Consider the following 17,444-nt stretch of genomic DNA (forward strand, 5'->3'; position numbering starts at 1 on the left):
CTGGAGGTAAAATTGCCATGTTGAGATGAATAAATAGAAGAAATTAATTTCCAGGAGCAGAGCCGCACACATTTCTTTCATACAGCTATTCATTGTTGTAAGGAAGGCATGGTATCAAACAGTGAAGACAGACACAAGTGATCATAGTTCATGGATGTTTATTGAACTTCCATGGTTTGGTAAAACACCTATCTAAACTGATGTCTAAGGATTGGAGCAAGCTACGACCATAAAAATAATAATAATGCAGTCCTAGTGCAGTCTGTCAAAATAAAAGGGCCTATACTAATAAAGCTATTGCCAATCCTTAATTCTAAATACAGAATGTTGTGGGATAACAATGTACGCAAATGAAATGATATGTCAGGATAGTTAAGCCATTAGCTTACCTTCCCCATGTTTTCAGCACGGGCAAGATGTCACATGCAGGCTTTGCACACACCATAGCTTCTTGGCCACAAGGTAACACATAGACATCACAGTCTTCTGCCCAAAGCCTCTCTTGTAATGACAGTCTCTCAATACAGAGGGCCTGGTGCAGCAAACAAAACACAAAAGCTCCTTTCCCAAAATTTCACTTTCACAAGTTCAAGATTGTTCTCCCTACTTCGTGCTGGGACCACAGGTCCCCCTCATCTGGGTGCAGACCCCTTTTCTACAATGTTCACAGGGTGGTCGCCCTCCTCCAGTCTCAGACCGTGGATCCCCCTCATCCACGCTCAGATCCCTTTTCTTCAAGATTTACAGTTTGGTCTCCCTTGTTCAGGCTCAGACCATGGCTTCCCCTCATCGGGGCTCAAATCCCCTTTTGATAACAGAATCAAAGACTTTCGAATGTGCAATGGGTTTTGCTTAAACCGTTGCACGACCACTTCAATTCACTTCACATGTATCTTCTGCTTTTGTTTCCTTTTGCCAAACTGCCGTACAGAGACCTTCGAATGAGCACCTTCGCAGTGCCAAACCACTTTGTCAACGGTATTGTATCTCTTCTTCTAATGTTCAAATATCACCAGCAATTTAGCTTTACTCGCGTCATCACACACGTTTAACCATGTTTCTTCTTGCACTCACTTTACAATTTTGCTGCTTGCAACCTTGACTTCAACACAGACTGGTCTCCCCAACTCAGCGCCTGTGTTGTTCTCAGTCACTTCTTTGTTCTTGGAGCCAAGGATGATACCACTGCGTCTGCAGCTCCTACCCGCCTTGGTCATTTCTGTGGGAGGACCCTCTATATCTCTGACACACAATACAGGATTCATTAGCCTTGTTTCCTGGTCTTAAGTTTTCTGCTTTGAAATTTCCTTGAAAGTAACAGCTTTCTGTCAACATGTTGCCCCTCTCACGAACCTCTTGTGCGTGGCTGTCTTTCTCCCTTTGTTCAACTGCCAACTCAAAACTGCTGTTCATTGGTGTCTTTTACCTCGCTCAGAGTGTGCTCTAAAGCTCCGCATTTTTTCAGTGTGGGGAAGTGTAATGGAAGTCAGGTGTGAGTCATTGTCGATAATTGCCTGACCTGACCATAGTAATACACGTTATGTACATGGCTTGGGTGCGAGGCTGTTTTCTTCCAGAGCGGGCTCTCTGTGAGAAGGTGTTCGCGCAGGAAAAGGTGGGGAGGGTCGAGTTTCTAAATATCCCATCGGGTAAAATGGGATAAAGGTGTTACAGGGAAGAGAGGGATATCGTCTCACCATCAGGTGTCCCACCCCCTCTCCCCGAGGACCCTTCATCCAGATGATCCTCCCGCACTGGTCCCGTCCCAGGGTCTGGATCCAAAGGTGATGGCCGTGCCCTGACCACCTGAGAGATCCTCGGGGACTAGCGATTGAGACACCTTCGGGTTTATCACATTGTGAACAGACAACTAGAAGGTCATATCCAGAGCTGGCAGCATGTCTCGAGACAGGAGTTGCAGATGCAAGGGGAAGAAAACCAAATAGCCAATCATGGGGAAGGGATTGTGCTGTTCCATGGGATGCAACAAAGTTTTGACCTCATTGATTTCCACTCGATACACCATTAGTCCATCTTGGTGAGATGCTACAGCCCCAGTTGTCTCAGGGGCCGCTGTCCAATTAGGGCAGAGCTTTTTTGTCAATTGTATTACGAAGAGCGCCAACCAATGGGAGCGCAACATTTTCAGCAGACTAATAAATTATGTCATGCTTGAGGTGGGATTTTCAATGATCACGTGAAGGGAAACCTCAAATCACAATGCTAAATGTATAGCGCTCTTTTGCACAGGAAGCTTTGTTAGTAGTTTTAGGAAAAACTTTGGTGGCTATGGTGTTTGGCGTGTTAGTGATAAGGAGGGCTTGGTTCATTCTGTTCGGAAGCACACACTAGCCCTTGGGCAGCAGTGGGGGGAGAGGTTGGAGGAGTGAACAACATTCCTGAACGAATTTCTTGGAATGTCAAGTGCAAGAGAAGTGCCTGGAGGGGGCTAATGCTTGGCAATGGACATTCAAGCAAAATATTGACACAATCTTTTACTCCGTGCCCAATACCGGAGACCAGACTAAGCACAGGACCGGGATTGAAACCTGTGTTGCTCCACCTAGTCTTGCTTCCCAGACACACTTGGTTGCTCTCCTCCCAGCACAATGGGGCAGAGTTTCACGAGGGAGGAATTGGGGGCGGAGGAGCAAGAGGTAACGTTAAGTGTTTATGTTAGAAGTTGTTTCAGTTTGCTCTCAGGCAATTTGAGCATAGTTAGCAGGTACTTGTATGCCTAGACACGTGTCATAGCAACCTTTTCTGCTTTAGAGGAGAGTGGTTAGTTTGGACCATATCACCTTAAACACTTGCAAAACATTTGTTGGGCATAAATCCAGTCAGGCACGTCAGATGAACTGACGTCAGGTTTGCGCCAATCAATTGATGTAGACTCTTTTAGGCACAATATTGGTCAATGGTCAGAGTTCAGCCCCGTTGTGTGCTATGTATTAGGGCTATGCACACTCTGGGGCATCTTAGTGCTGGCAGCAGAACAGCACACACATAATCACCAATTCTTGAGAAAGAGCCAAGTCTTCAGGATAGTGCAGAATCCAAGAGGATTGCGTAGGGAACAAATAGTGGGCGCAAAGAGTGTTCCACAAGGTTGAGCAAGATGAGAACGCACAAACCCTTTTGGTTTTTTTCATCCTCGGAAATGGAGCAACTGGAGAGAAGGTTGCTGGAGCTCAAACACACGCAATTATATTGATTTAAAAATGCAGCTGCCAAAATATACATTCCCGAGGAGAACCTGTAAAATAATACAAATGTAGGCTTGACCATTCTTCCAAATTATGCAACATCATAGGGTTAGAGAGGAGGGACGACTCTGGGCTCATCGGTCACTCCGAATACAGCTGAATGTTACTGTCATTGAAAAACATCTCTCTTCAAATGTGTCGAACTTGTGCTTGCAAAGTGCTTTATTCAAGAAAAAAACGCCTGTGCTTCAGACTGTGCATCAACATGGATACACAAAACGTTAACAAACACGTACAAGTTCAAACTGGGGCAGGGAAAGCAATTTTTCACAAATTACTTCGGAAACAACATTAAACAGATTTGTGCAGTTAGGTACCATTATAACCTGAGCATGTAACGTGCATTTAGAAAGCAGAAAAGTAAAACATAAAAAGCAATCGGATAGTTACAGAAAAATAGCAACAAGTAAACAAACTGTATCAAACGTGTAATTGCCCACCCAAATAGTCAATTTGAAAGCCACAGGTGCCCTTTCTATGTCTACAGCAGAATGATTTTTGGCGACCGTTATGCTAATCAAATATTAAGTCGTCATAGAGTGCCTACCGGGAGTCAGTCAGTCTCGGATAGTCATGGTTGATAGGCTCTCTCCCATTTCCATCTTATAGACAATTGCTCCTCCTAGTGGTTGAACTGGTAACTGCTGCTGAAGATATTGTTCGTCTGAAAATATATAGGGCAGACGACAAGTGCATGATCTGGGCGCCGGTTCTCCACTCCATTCTCATCGCCGTTCCCAGTTGTTGACATCCAGTAACACCACCTTTTTGTCAAAAACAGTACAGTGCTAATAACCTAAGGAGCCTAAAATCTACAGATCCTATTGTAAATTGCTCCTAGGGTAGGAGTAATTGCAAGGAACTTTATGAGTGTGGTTTCTATTGGCACAAAAGGTTTGTTCAACCAAACCGGGATCATATTTTGGTGCAGAGGCCCTCACACAGGAACACATGTCTAACGGCCCATGCAAATGGACCTTTAGTGCTTCCATAGATTGAGAAAAGTACACAACCTATATTCAGCGCTCAGCAAGGATAAAATACCTTCAACTGCACAGGTGATTGGACCGACTTTCTTACCCAGTGCAAAACAGCAGACTTGAGACATTTGCTAACATGTTCTCTTCTCGCCTTTCTGATCGCAAGATAACCTCCCTGACCCCCTCCGGTTCCTGCTCACACCAACTTGTCCTGACTAGGGCTGCCCTGGTATGCTGGAACTGCCCTCCTCTGTTCCCTAGAGACAGCTGTAAAACTACTCCATCATCTGCTATACCAGTCACCTCGAGATTACTTTGTCCTTCTCATGCCGTCACCACCTGGGCTGCTGTTCCTTCACCCGATTACCACCTCCAACAGCCTTCTCCTCAAGGTGCTATCTCCTCTGGGCAGTCCTCCTCTCCCAACAATGTTCCAGTTCTCACCTCCTCTGTACCACCATCCTTATTACCTTCACCGGTGATGTTTCCACATCCACCACATCTAATATCATTCTTACCACCACTGCTGTGTCACTTCTATCTGCTGTATACACCTCCTCGGGACTCACCAACGCCTCGTGACCTTCACTCTCTCCTCCAGTCGTTGCCTCCTCATGCATCCCCTCTCCTCTTCCATTACCACCACCCACTCTCCCTCTGATGTTACCACCTCCTCCAACACCAGTTTAGCTCTTACCACCTCCTGCCGCACCCTCTCTCCTTGTCACATTTTCCTGCTTAAAACAATTTGTGGTCCAAAAGCGACATTTTATCTGTGGCGCTCACAGTCGCCATGTATTTCCTTAATGTTTTAGAAACGCTTCACTGATGCATGCCAACTCGCAACAGCATGTTAACACATGCTACAAGCGCAGGGTGAATGAAACTAATAATGCTTCAAATTGAATGTTTTTTTTCAATGCAGTGTAATTTCGGAGAATTGAATTTGTGGCCACTTCCTGCTGAAATTGGCATGACGGTGAGTTGGAAGACATACTGACAGCTGCAATGTAGTTACTAGAAATTGGTATGAAAGGGGTGTACATTCACTTCGTCACTTTTTCTGCTCATCTTTCCTGCTTTGTTCACTTCTTTTAACATTGACTTCCTCATTACAGTCAGAGGCCTCTGTAACCTCCCTTCTTTTCTAGCCCAGACCCTTCACCCTACCTAACCCTTGACCTCAACCCTAACCTTACAGCGAGCCTTAACCATGCCCATTGCCACCTTGACAGTGTGAAGATGCAGACGAAGTAAATGCAAGAAGAAGTGACTGTCTGAAGCAGTGAAGGCAGAAGAGCTCATCGTGGAAGACGTTTTCTGGATGAAGTGGAGGGTTTCTAGTGAGAGATGTTAGTCAGAGTGAGGGGGTCCTAGGTGGGACAATTTACTCCTCATGTTGGTGAAGATTAATCAGGGCCTTCTCGCACCTACACTGGTTGGGATTCACTTGGGTGAAAAGTATTTGGTAACATACCCGAGTGTGTCTTTTATTATGAATTTTAGGCAGGATTTTTAGATGATGATGATGTGGGAGGACTGGCTGAGGCCAAAGGTGTCTTGGGAGGAGTAGCTACCTAGGAGGGGGCTGTAAGGGGCATAGAGTGTAGTGGCCCTTGATAAGGCAAGAAGGAAAGTGAACAGAATGAGAAAGTTCTGGGAGTGGGTGAAAGCTGTGCAACACCCGGAAGTACGAGGCAGTAACAATTTTCAAGGACAACATTCCATGCCGCGGTATTGTATTCTGGAGCGGGGAAGTTTATTAGGTGTTTTTCTTCAGGGAGGAGAATAAACGTTTAGGCTTGTCCATTCTTCTGCATTATGCAACATGATGGAGATGAGGCGGGTGGTGACTGGGCTCATCGGTCACACCAAATACAGCTGTATTTGACTCCCTATCTCCAAAAAGTCTCCTACAAATATGTTGTACGTTTGCTTGCAAAGTGCTTCATTCAAGAAAATGCATGTGCTTCAGGGCGTGCATCTACACAGATACACAAAATGTAGAAAACTAAGGTACTGTACATGTCGGGTTCAAACTGAGAAAAGAAAAGCAATTTTTCACATTTAACCGATGTGTGCATTTAGGTACCATTATACACTGTGCACGTAACGTGCATTTCGAAAACAGAACCTTTAAAACCAAAAGGACTGAAAATTGCCAGCGAGTAAGCAAGAGACTGTCGAGCCATGTCGTTTCCCAGCCACAAAGTCTCTAATGTGAAAGCCACGGGCGCCCCTCCTATGCCTACAGCAGAATTCTGCAGACTTGCATGCTCATCAAATGTTCCATCGTCAAAGGAAGTGCCTGTAGGGGCGTCAGGCAGTCTCTGGTGGTCACGGATCATAGGTTCTCGCTCATTGCCAGCTTGCAGGCGATTGCACGACCTCTTGCTTTGACTGGTAGCTGCTGCTTCAGATATTTATATGAAAATGCAAAGGGCAGTAGAAAAATGCATGTTCGTCCCTTTAGGTGGCCCTTCTCCACTCTCCACTCACTGCAGCTCCCATAAGTTTGCCCCATTCAGGTATACCTTATAATTGTGTAAAGCAGTGTAGGGCTAATAACCGAGGGAGCCTAAAGCCCACGAATCCTATTGGAAATGGCTCCCAGGGAGGAGTTCTTCCAAGCAAGGAGGTATATTGTTAAGGTTGCTATTGATACAAAAGGTTGGGATGCTAGCGTGTGGCAAGTGCCCTCACAGGGGCCGTGCACCACAGCCCATCCGAATGGAGCTTTAAGGCTTCAATATACTGAGCCAATGACTCAACCTATATGCTAGGCACAGCCAGGCGTCAAGTGAAGGATACATTGCCTCTAACTGCACTCGTCATTGGACCGACTTTCTTACCCCACACCCAACAGCAGAATCCAGTCGCTGGCTAACACATTGTGCCCTAGATTGGAAGATGTTCTTGCCAGACGTGCACGCTAGGTCAACCTGGGCAAGTCCCCAGATGTTTAAAATACCTTGTGAGATAAATGTACTTGTGTGCCAGCCTCTGCGTTCTCACATTTGCCCGTTGGCAAACATGGGAGGTCCAGGTACCCCTGGCATCGTTCCAACAGGGGCAGGTTTTATCTCGTCATTTGGCAGACTAGGAACTCGGGTGATGTCACCCTTGCACTGCTTGCTACTCAACCACATGCTAGAAGATTGCACTCCGCACCTGGTCCCTTTTGCATTCAGCTTCTCTCTGCAGATCTGCAATGCTTCCATTGCTGTGCATCTATTGCTGGCAACTTAAAAGGGATCTCGGAGCAGGCTTGAACCTGCCAGTCAGAAAATACCAAAAGGGTTATTCCCACACGCAAAAGTGGACTTGTTTTGTCGGTCATTTGTGCACATTGTGCAGCACAAATGGTTGCTAAAGCACATGTGTACCAGCATTTTACCCTAATGATTGGTTGTGTATTGCAAACTTGGATGGCTTTCTCTTTTGGTGCCCCGGAATTTTTTTCCATCCAGTCCTGACCACATCTTTGTGCAATTTGTGTGCAAACGAGGCAAGAGGTCACTGGATATATTTGCAGATATTTCCCTGAAGGTGCACTGACATGCACTGATCAAAGATCAAAAGAAAATAACAGACTTAGAAGGTCTCCCGGGCAGAATGTTCCTAGGGTTGAGGTGCTGGATCCCAACCCAGGAAAATGCAGCACATCACCACAAATCAAGATCCAGTCCTGACAGGCATCGGAAAATAAAGAATTGAGGTTGGCACTGAGAAAAGAAAAAGGACCCGTTAGGGGTGCTGGGGGATTGGGGTGGGGTCCAAATATTCAACATCTTTTAAGCAGTTTACAGCCCCACCACTAGGTGGCAGGCTGTTCTTAATGGATGGGAAATAGAGCTAGGCATAAAAGTGTGAAAGTTTATTTTAATATTTCTGGCAAATTTTAAACGTAAAAGCTTAGAGAAAGCAAAGAAACTGGTCTTCAACCGTTCCCCCTTCATTTGAGCGGCTTCTGAAAACAATGTGAAAGTGTCCTCTTAGAAACTGTCTGATGCGGGCTCCATCCGCAATGAAAGTTGTAGGGAATGGCTTCCCCCGCCCTGCGCCCACTATTTTAATGAGCGTCTATTGAAACTATATGTGTGCATACACCAGTGTTCACTGGACATGAGGACAGCAAACAACTATGTTGCTTCTCTTCAAGTTAAAATTATTGAAGTGGGCCTGGTTTCCCAGGCACACGATGGCACAGCATCATATATGCCAATATCAACCATTCGGGAGACACCAGACCAGTCCTTGGTTTGCAATTTGCATTCTTAAACTCGTAGTTCTGTGTTTATATTGGAGAAATCCATGACTACCAGTCTCAGAATGCAAAGTTGAAACCAGGACTGGGCTAGTGTTTGAGTGGAACGGATAATGTTGGCATGTGTGCAGCACTCAGCCACAAAGGGCACCTTTTCTATCTGTTCTTCGTCAAACACAATCCAAGCTTCTTGTTCTGAATGAAACCAGAGGTACAAATTTAACAAAAAACTAGTGGAACTAGGCATTCGAATTGGTCGGGAGGAATGGTGGGCGGGGGGCAGGGCGAGTACGGAGCAACGTGTGTTTAGCAGTTGGGGGAAAGATAAATAGTAAAGGGGCTAGGCTTTGTAAGGAAAAAAAGGAGGTCTTCCATATTTTTCAATTTAGTTTTTTGGTAAAAATAGATTGTTTAGTTAAAACTACCATGAGGACTTGGTAGGTTTTACTTCAAAGTATTCAAGAAATTTGAGACAAAGTGGGGATCTTTAGTAATCAACTACGAAAGGACATTTTATACTCCAGCACAACACTTTCACACTCTCAGATTCAAATAGTCAATGTGCAAGCAAAAGTTGTGGCAGAGTGATTCCTATTTTTTACAGAAAAAGAAACTCAGCCAAATTCAAGCGGAGGATCCAAAGTCCTGACTTTAGAATGAAGACCAATCAGTGTGTAAAATCTTCCCCTTGCCCCCTGTGCAGGTTCTGAAGCATGCTGTTGGAGATGCTGGTAAAGTGAGGAATATGTGCTTCTCCCATTACAGAACATCATTTACAAAATAAGGTTCTTTAAGCAGAACCAGCTCTCCACGAAGTCCTCCACACACCATTACGGAGCTAGAAAGCAAATCTTAACAGGTCCTACTCATCGCTCTAGTGCTTGTAAGCTGAGCAGAAGAGCAATTAAATTAAAATTAGGTATGCTGCTACGAAATAATACAGTTCAGGAACTGCGAAAATGGTTATGAAAATCAGAAGAACTATTAACAGCAAGAAATAAAAGTAGTGGAATTAGGTTCCCATCAGTTCCTGCTCACTTCGACCTCTGAATTGAAATCATAGGTACAGGATCACACATTGCTAATGCGGTCTGTGCAACAAATACTATTTAGCATTTTCAGTGGTCATGCACAATATCACAGTTCTGGCTAATTTCTGCATATTACCCGTTTCGTTCACACTAGACAACACCTGTGATGAGTGAATGAACCTCCCACATCCACGCACGCAGGCAGCACCCCTAACTCAGCAAATACTTGATCAATAACATTGGTTAACCATGTTCAAACATGCAATGCCAATCGAGCCCATAGAAATGCGCGGCTGCTAAGGTAGCAGAATGTTCCCTCGGAAACTAACTAAATCGAAGAGTCAAAGGGCAGAGGGTATTTGATCTAGTGGCATCTGGGAGTGCTTTAGAAAAGGGAAAATACTGTAAAGTGGTAAACAAATGTGCCTGTGGATCAAATCATCCTGCTATAAATGTCCTCAAATGTTGGGTGGGATGGGCTTCGCAAATAGGGGGCTCTTAAAATACATTATTATTTATCACAACTGGAATTAAATCCTGGAGCCTAAACCTGATCAAAAGGATCCAACACCAGGTAGTACAAAACAGCACAAATATTGCCTACACATGCCTCGCCCATCTCCCATTACTTGCTTAATTGAAGGATGCCAACCTCCCTCGGCAGACACACTATGAATTAATTGTATATTCTCCTTATTTGTAATGTTAAACTCTTCCCCATGCTCTTAGTCTGCCTCTTATAAGGACTGCCTCCCTCAAAGTTGATCCTGTTTTTGCCTGTCATTGACAGACTTGCTTCCACTGGGCAGGACCCGGCATCCTACCTGCAATACAGGCGGTCGGCAGGAGATTCTTCAGGGAGCAGGGCAAGGTCCAATGGGCGGCGGGCAGGAAACGAGAGTTCTGCCACGTTCACGGATTTCCCACATGAGAAAGGCCAAGCACGTTAGCCTGACCACATCCTTAGGAACCAGAAGTCATGTCCTGAAGTATGTAGGTGTTAGCATGGGATCAACCACAGTTTTCCTTGCCGGTCCCAGAGGCTGCAAGCAACGAGTATAGATGTCCTTCATAAGATCTAGTTTTGCAATGTACGATTGCCACTTACATTTCCAATTCAGAACTAAAGGAACTTCAATGCTCTACTCCGCTTTTTGAGGATGTGGAATGGATCTCCGATATGGATTTTGAGAGCAACATACTCTTAGCTTTAGCTTCAGGGGACTTCGTTTTTGGAAGGTAGAGTTTATGCAGGAAAACTGAGGCAGTCTGCTGTAGTACAGAGAACGATGAGATTGATGACAGCATAAGGGGGAAGGGTGCGTGAAGGTTGTCAAAAAAGACAGAAGCCTCTGGCTCCAAGTATACAGAAGATGCATTACTCCTGGGACTTAGTCTGGCAGTCTCCCGAAACTTTCACCAAGTATGGGCACCGACCAGTGACCAGACAGCAACCAGACAGCGAGGAAAGCAACAATATTGTTTACTGCCTCGTGCTGGGGATTCTAACACGAGCGCTGCTGGTGACAAGCCGGTGTCATATCACACTGTGTTATTTCAGAGATGCTGGATTTCTTTTTTTTAATTCAATAGACTGACACATGTAGCCTGTAACAGGCTTTATGTGCGTCAGTCTACTGAACGAAACAAAAGAAATTCAGCAGCTATGAAATGGCGCAGTGTGATGCAACACTGGCTTGTCTCTGGCAGGGCTCAGGTTCAAATCCCCAGCAAGGGATAGTAAACCAAATAAAAGCAGCTCAACAAAGGGGAAAGCCACTTTTTTTGTTGTCCTATGCTGGTAACACTGTAGGCCACACACACTTGCTACAGCCGCCTCCCCATGATTTCTCACCCCACTTAAAGCACTGATTACTCCAGTCATCAGCTTGTCACACAAGCGGGCCAACCAAGGCAGGGGCAAGGACAAGTTCACACTGCCCTATCCTCCAAACCAGGCCACACTTCTCTGTCAAAGGCAGTGATCCTGAATCTTTCAGGAGAAGGAATTCTGGAAGGCCTAGTTGTAGGATGCACGTCTTCCTTTGCTCCCATCTGATAATCGGATGTGGTGGACAAATGGGTCACCAGTACAATTAGGTTTGGATACAAAATCGAATTTGTACTGGAAGAGTATCCTCAGGAATTAGAGACACTGGGCCTCATTAGGAGTGTTGTGGTAAGGCAACAATGGCGCTGGTAGTGCTACTGGCGCCGTTGTTACCTCGCCGCAACATTCCGAGTTTGCTCGCGGATGCCGCTCTGGACGCCTGGTCTGACCAGGCGTGCAGAGTGGCACCTGCCCGCAGACCAGGATGGTAGCAGCGGTATAAATGGGAATGGGGACGTACCGGTTCCGGCTCCCGCAAATGGGAGTTACCGGGCCCTCCAATGTCGGAATGGCCCGGTAAATCCCCGTTTGCGGGACCCAGACCCGATTTTGGGGGTCGCCATGCCCTTAAGGGCATGGCTACCTCCAAACTCGTAATGAGGCCAACTGCCATTTCAGTGCCTCAGCGATCCAGATAACAGAAACTGCATGATCCGGGGCACTGAAGTCTTGATACAGTAGATAACAGTTATCCTAGCCCTGCCTATGGAAAGGGGGACCAGGTCCTTCCCAGAACATGTTCTAGTAGAAAACATGTCACGAGCATGAGGGTCGGATTATAGAGCTGAAAAGACAATTCTCTCCTCAGAACTATCCAGTTCAAGACAGTGTTTTTCCAGCAGATCATTGCACTCATCGGCAAAGGCGACTTCCTATGTGCATTTTGTCGGAAAGAGGCCTAATTTCATATTCATCATATTATGTTTGGAGTTTTAAGTAAAAGACAAGAATTTACTGCTTCTATATGGCTTTAAAGCCACCTCCAAGGCAGTTGCTAAGGGGATGGACTCAAGGCGAGTCTGATATACGCCAAGGGAATACGGGCATCCTTACCTAGACGAGTGGCTGGTAAATGCAACGTCATATACAAAGGAAGTTTAGTAAGTTGCATCTTCACAAGACTTGAACTGCACGTGAACTCGGAAATATCTCCTCTGATCCTATCATGGGACCTAAAGTTCATAAATATCCAACTCAGGACATGGCTGCTTCCTCCCACAGATATAGGATGGGCACCTCCAGTCAAAGCTTCAAGCTGCTCTGCTCTCCCGTGGGGCCAGATAATGGCTCTGTTCTCAGGGGGAAATTGAGGTAGAAGTGTACATGCCACCTTGGGCCCAGCTACACCTTCAGCCTCCGACAGAGAACATTGTCAGGCAGTGGACGCGTCTTTTCATTAATTGGACATGATGATTCCAGTATCCCAGAATATCAGTGATGATTTGAGCAGTGGATGGCTCTGAACAATCTTACAAAAGGATGCACTTGTTCTCCCTCCCAACCATATAGTCACCGAAACAGATGCCAGCAACTGGAGGTGGAGGAACCACTCTGCGAGCCCACCAGGCTCGGAGCAGATGGAAAAGAGTGGAGAAGCCATCAACTGGTGGGAAACGGGTGGAAATGTCAGAAATCTGCTGCCATTCTCTCCTCTGATTCAAAGGCAGGCAATCAAGAGCCGCACCAACAATAGGTTAATTGAGCCCTAAATGAATATGGGGGCCACCCAATCATAGGGGCTCATTAGGAGTTCCCCGGTCTGGAACAAAATGCCAGTAGTTTCGGCACCAGCATTTCTTTCAGACCAAGAAAACAAGTTTGCCAGCGGAGGCAGTAAACTACCAGCAGGCCTGACCTGCCGGGAGTGCAGGACCCTACTGGCAAATAAATGCCAGAATCACCAGCACAGGTACTATCAGTGCCGGTAATTCCGGCAATCCCATCCCATGGAGTCCTGTGGGGTCCATGGAATGGGAATTTACCAGCGTCTCAGCCACCTGTAAAATTCTGGTAACACCGGGATATTGGGTGACAGAAATAAGGCAGTTTTGCCAGTATTCCGCCAGAATTACCGGCAGGATACCGGCAAAAATGTAATGAGGGCTATTGTCCTTGAATTTATAGTCTTCTCCCAGAATTCCTAGGTAGAGGCGACTCTGCGGCTCCTGGTAGCAGAATGCATTCTGGGAGTAGAGAACCCTGACATGGATGCTCTTCTAAGTCACATTGTTCCTTCACCTCAAGCTCTTCCTCTCTCTCTGTTGGGTATCTCAAAGATTTGCTGTCACCTTTTGGAATACGGTCCCAATCCTTTTAAGCCCCAGTCTAATGTGAAAGTTCCAGGTTTCTACTCCCACGGCCAAGATGCAATGATGTGTGGGGGGGGGGGGAGTGATGTCTCTGCCTGGGTCCAAGCAGAAGTTTGCCTTCCTACCTATTCCTGTGATTAGAGCAGTCACCCTGAAAATCAGGCGAGAGGGGGACCTGCTTTTAATAGTTGTACTGATTTGGACAAGGATGCCTTGTTTTCCGTTTCTCGGAATGAGGGTGTGTGATGAAAGGACCCTTCCCATATTTGTGTGTTCTGCAATCCCCTCCCTCTACTTGAAATGAGTTGGGCGAGTCTCCAGTTCTCAGTATGTATGTTGAGCCGAGAGGAACCCTGAGACTGGGTCTGCCAGGCATCTGGCTGTGGGCATTGAACAGTCTTCAAAGCCCTTGAGTCTACAGGCAAATTACAGACACTTGTCCTTTGAGGTGGCTTATCAAAAAAGTAACTGTCTCTGCTGAGGCGTGACCCACTTCCTCTTTTCTTCCCTTTTCTGCATGGAGGATATTTCTAAGAGTCTTGCTGTGTAGACTTTATGAGTACAGTGGTTAGCAGTTTCCCTAACCAAAGCATATACCTCCCAGTTGCTACATAGATTTAACTAGCCCACCCTCCAGTTACAGTTACTTTTCCTTATTGAGATTTAACCATGGCTTTATCATTTGAGCCTTCTGTAGATATCCTGTTGAATTTCTTAACCTACGGAGTACTTTGTCTTGTGCTTATCGCCACCTATACTTAGGGGGAGTGGGGAGTATGGTTTATTCCCTAACCTATGTGTGAGCTTGCTTTGTGGACAGGATCTTCTTTTCTCTTGAGTCTTATCAGCCTTTCATGGTAACCAGGAGATTCTGCTGCCAGTGTTGTTCCATCTCAGTCATCGACAGAAAAGGAGGGGCCTTCAATTACAATCTGACTTCCAGAAGACTGACTACTTATTTGTCACTTTGTGTCAGGGCAAAGAGGGGACCAGGACCTCAGTAGCTTCTTTGAGCAGATAGTTTCAGACTGCTATGTTTGAGGCTTAAGAGATTTTCTCAGTTCCTCTCCCTCTTCTTGTGGGCGAAGTGCTGCTAAAAAATGTAGCAACCAAGTGTCTGGAAGTAAGAGGGGTGCTGGGACATGATATATCTAAGGAGCCCGGCTGGTCATAGCCTCACACTTTTATTTCACACCATTGGTTAGGAGTGGATCCCAAGCCTACCTCCAATTTTGGTGTGGAATATTCCAATGACATCATGCATATCTATACTGGCTTATTTTGCACTGTAAAATGTGTATTCATGTTTTCCAGCACTTCATAATTTTGTGTCTTCCTTTCTGTCAATTATCAAGGTTGATGATCCTGCAACCTTTGTATTCCTCCAATTAAGTAATGGGACAGGGAAGAGGGCTACAGGCCAAATGCCACCTTTACAGAGGGCAGTCGCAATTTTTCCAAGTCCTACTCTTCCGCTTCCCACTACTTACCAACCCAACACCCTCCAAGTTGCACGGTCTATCAATTCATAATTATAGAGCTTTCGTATGGACAAAACAAGCCCACGGAGAGACACCCCTTTGAAGGGGGAACAGGAGTAAAAACAAACACATTGAACAGACTCTGACTATGTAGTATCACAATAAAGAGACGTTGCCATACTTCAAGCGAGCAAAGGGATGAGGGAGAGTAGGACATTAGAGATTTTCAAATGTAGCAGGAATTTCTCAACAGACACTGTGTCCTCCCATTGACTGGCAGACGAATAAAATGCCTGCTGTCCATGAGCCACCAAAACTTGCTAAAGAATCTTTCTTGGAAATACTGCTTTCCCTGCTGTCTGTTTTGAGCTTTACCGCCCTTTTTCTCAGTTCTGTTTTTATCAGATGGATCAAGCATGTAAATCCCAACCCATCTGGTTACACTGTTAGAGGGAACCTGCCATTAACAAGCTATGCATCTATGGACAATGCAAGGTCACATTTATTTCATGGCTCAGTACACCGTTGCCCTTCTCCGTAATGCATAGTGAATTAAATGCTAAATTACAGTGAGCGCTGGCGTTAAATCATATGTAATGGATATAAAATCCCTCTGCATCAACCACAGACGACAGCCAAAGCATGACATCACATTTGGGACACCTGCTTAGCTGTGGTGTCTTTTTTTGGCACCCAATTATTGTTTTTATTCTAAATACATGGGGTCAGATATTTTGATTTCTGAACAGTGTAAGTTCTTATCCTCTCTGTCCAATGGGAGCAGAACTAGCGAGAACATTCTAGAATCGGCAGAATACTCCCGATGCGCAAATGACTGCAACCCATTAGGCGCATGAAAGCAGGCATTGGGTGGAATCAGCAGACCACAAAAAAGAATTGTTTTAAAAAGTCTACAGCCTTTCCTATAACACTATCTATAGGTCAATGAGGGCAAGACATTGCCCCACACATTGCTTATCCAATTAAAAGGTTTTGTAAATGGAAAGCTTGTGAACGGCCCCAGTCTTTAAAGTTCAAAAACATACCATGGTGTATGGGGTGATGGGGGGATTCCCCAACAGTCCTCTAGCTCTGGAAGTATGGTAGAGCTGGGGGCACAACAGGTTCCAATCCAGGCTAGCGCTGAGCATGTTATCCACTCCGCCCCAGCGATCCCTGCCTTTGAGAAGCACCTGCCTGTCCCCACAGGTGAACCTGCTGATGCAAGATTGATGCACTACCCCTTCCAGCTTACACTGAGCAGGAGGCCCTTTGATCCCAGCATGTGGAGTAACCAGAACACCACAGCGTATGTATCCCACCCGCCACAGGGCCACGATTATCCAGCAGGAGCGTGGCAAGGACTGAGCGTTCTCTTCTCAGAGTTAGTATGCTTTCTAAAGAATATTGCCAGTTTCCTCTTCTAACAATCACCCAGGATTGCAGAATCCAGGCAGAATGTCTCCTCCACAAAGCTGTAAGAAGAAAGAGGTCATCCCACATGCCCAGCGGACATGACATTCCTCCTCTTCTTCCCTTCATTGTCAACAGAGCTCAGTGGTACTTCCCAGCAAAAGAAGTGCATAGAACCATCCAGAATATTCTGGAAGCTGGTGGCATGGGTGGTGTCCAGGATATGTGGGTGCTACATGCACGTAGGGAAATCTGCAATCTCTTGCAACCGCTGCTCGATGGTCAATCGGAGTATGGAGTATCTATGAAGAAAAGAAGATACTCAATGTCGGAGGTAAGGGCAAGCAACACAAAAAAGCAAAGGCAACATCAACTCTCATTCAGAAACCAATCCACAAAATCTGGACGGAATAGATCGCCAGTTCAGAGATGAAATCAGTCAGTCATAACTTGTACAGAACAGGTGTCCAGCCAGTGGCATAAACCGGTTTGCGTAGTTTGTCATCAACTCCAGGACGTAATCCTGGAGCAATAACGTCTGACATGTTTGGTTTAAAATTCCAGGACGAAATCAGATGACAGAGGAAAGGTCACAAGCGACAGGATGGCCCCAATAGAAACCAATTCTACAGAATGGGTGACCAGCTCCAAACAGGAATTTAGCGATGAGACTGATGCACAACATTTCGCTATCTGGGAAAAACATGGCAGCTTAGATTGCTGCAGAATGTGTCGCCACATCAGGCACATAATTAAGGAATAGTTGGTACAGTAGATGCCACAATTTCTGGAAAGCTGCAAAGGCA

General features: G+C 45.7%; 1 protein-coding gene across 8 annotated transcripts in view; it reads right to left on the bottom strand.

Annotated features, from left to right (window-relative positions):
• Positions 1-3,410: 3,410 nt before the first annotated feature.
• RASSF2 (Ras association domain family member 2) overlaps positions 3,411-17,444 on the bottom strand; it is a 466,003-nt gene continuing 451,969 nt past the window's right edge. For all 8 annotated transcript variants that reach the window (XM_069618869.1, XM_069618868.1, XM_069618871.1 and 5 more), the window contains one exon: positions 3,411-16,940. In XM_069618869.1, coding sequence (XP_069474970.1) covers positions 16,871-16,940 — 70 coding nt within the window. In that variant the 3' untranslated portion in view covers positions 3,411-16,870. The remainder of the gene's footprint in view (positions 16,941-17,444) is intronic.

Source organism: Ambystoma mexicanum, chromosome 10, assembly GCF_040938575.1.
Source record: "Ambystoma mexicanum isolate Mex_15411 chromosome 10, UKY_AmexF1_1, whole genome shotgun sequence".
NCBI classification, from domain to species: Eukaryota; Metazoa; Chordata; class Amphibia; order Caudata; family Ambystomatidae; genus Ambystoma; species Ambystoma mexicanum.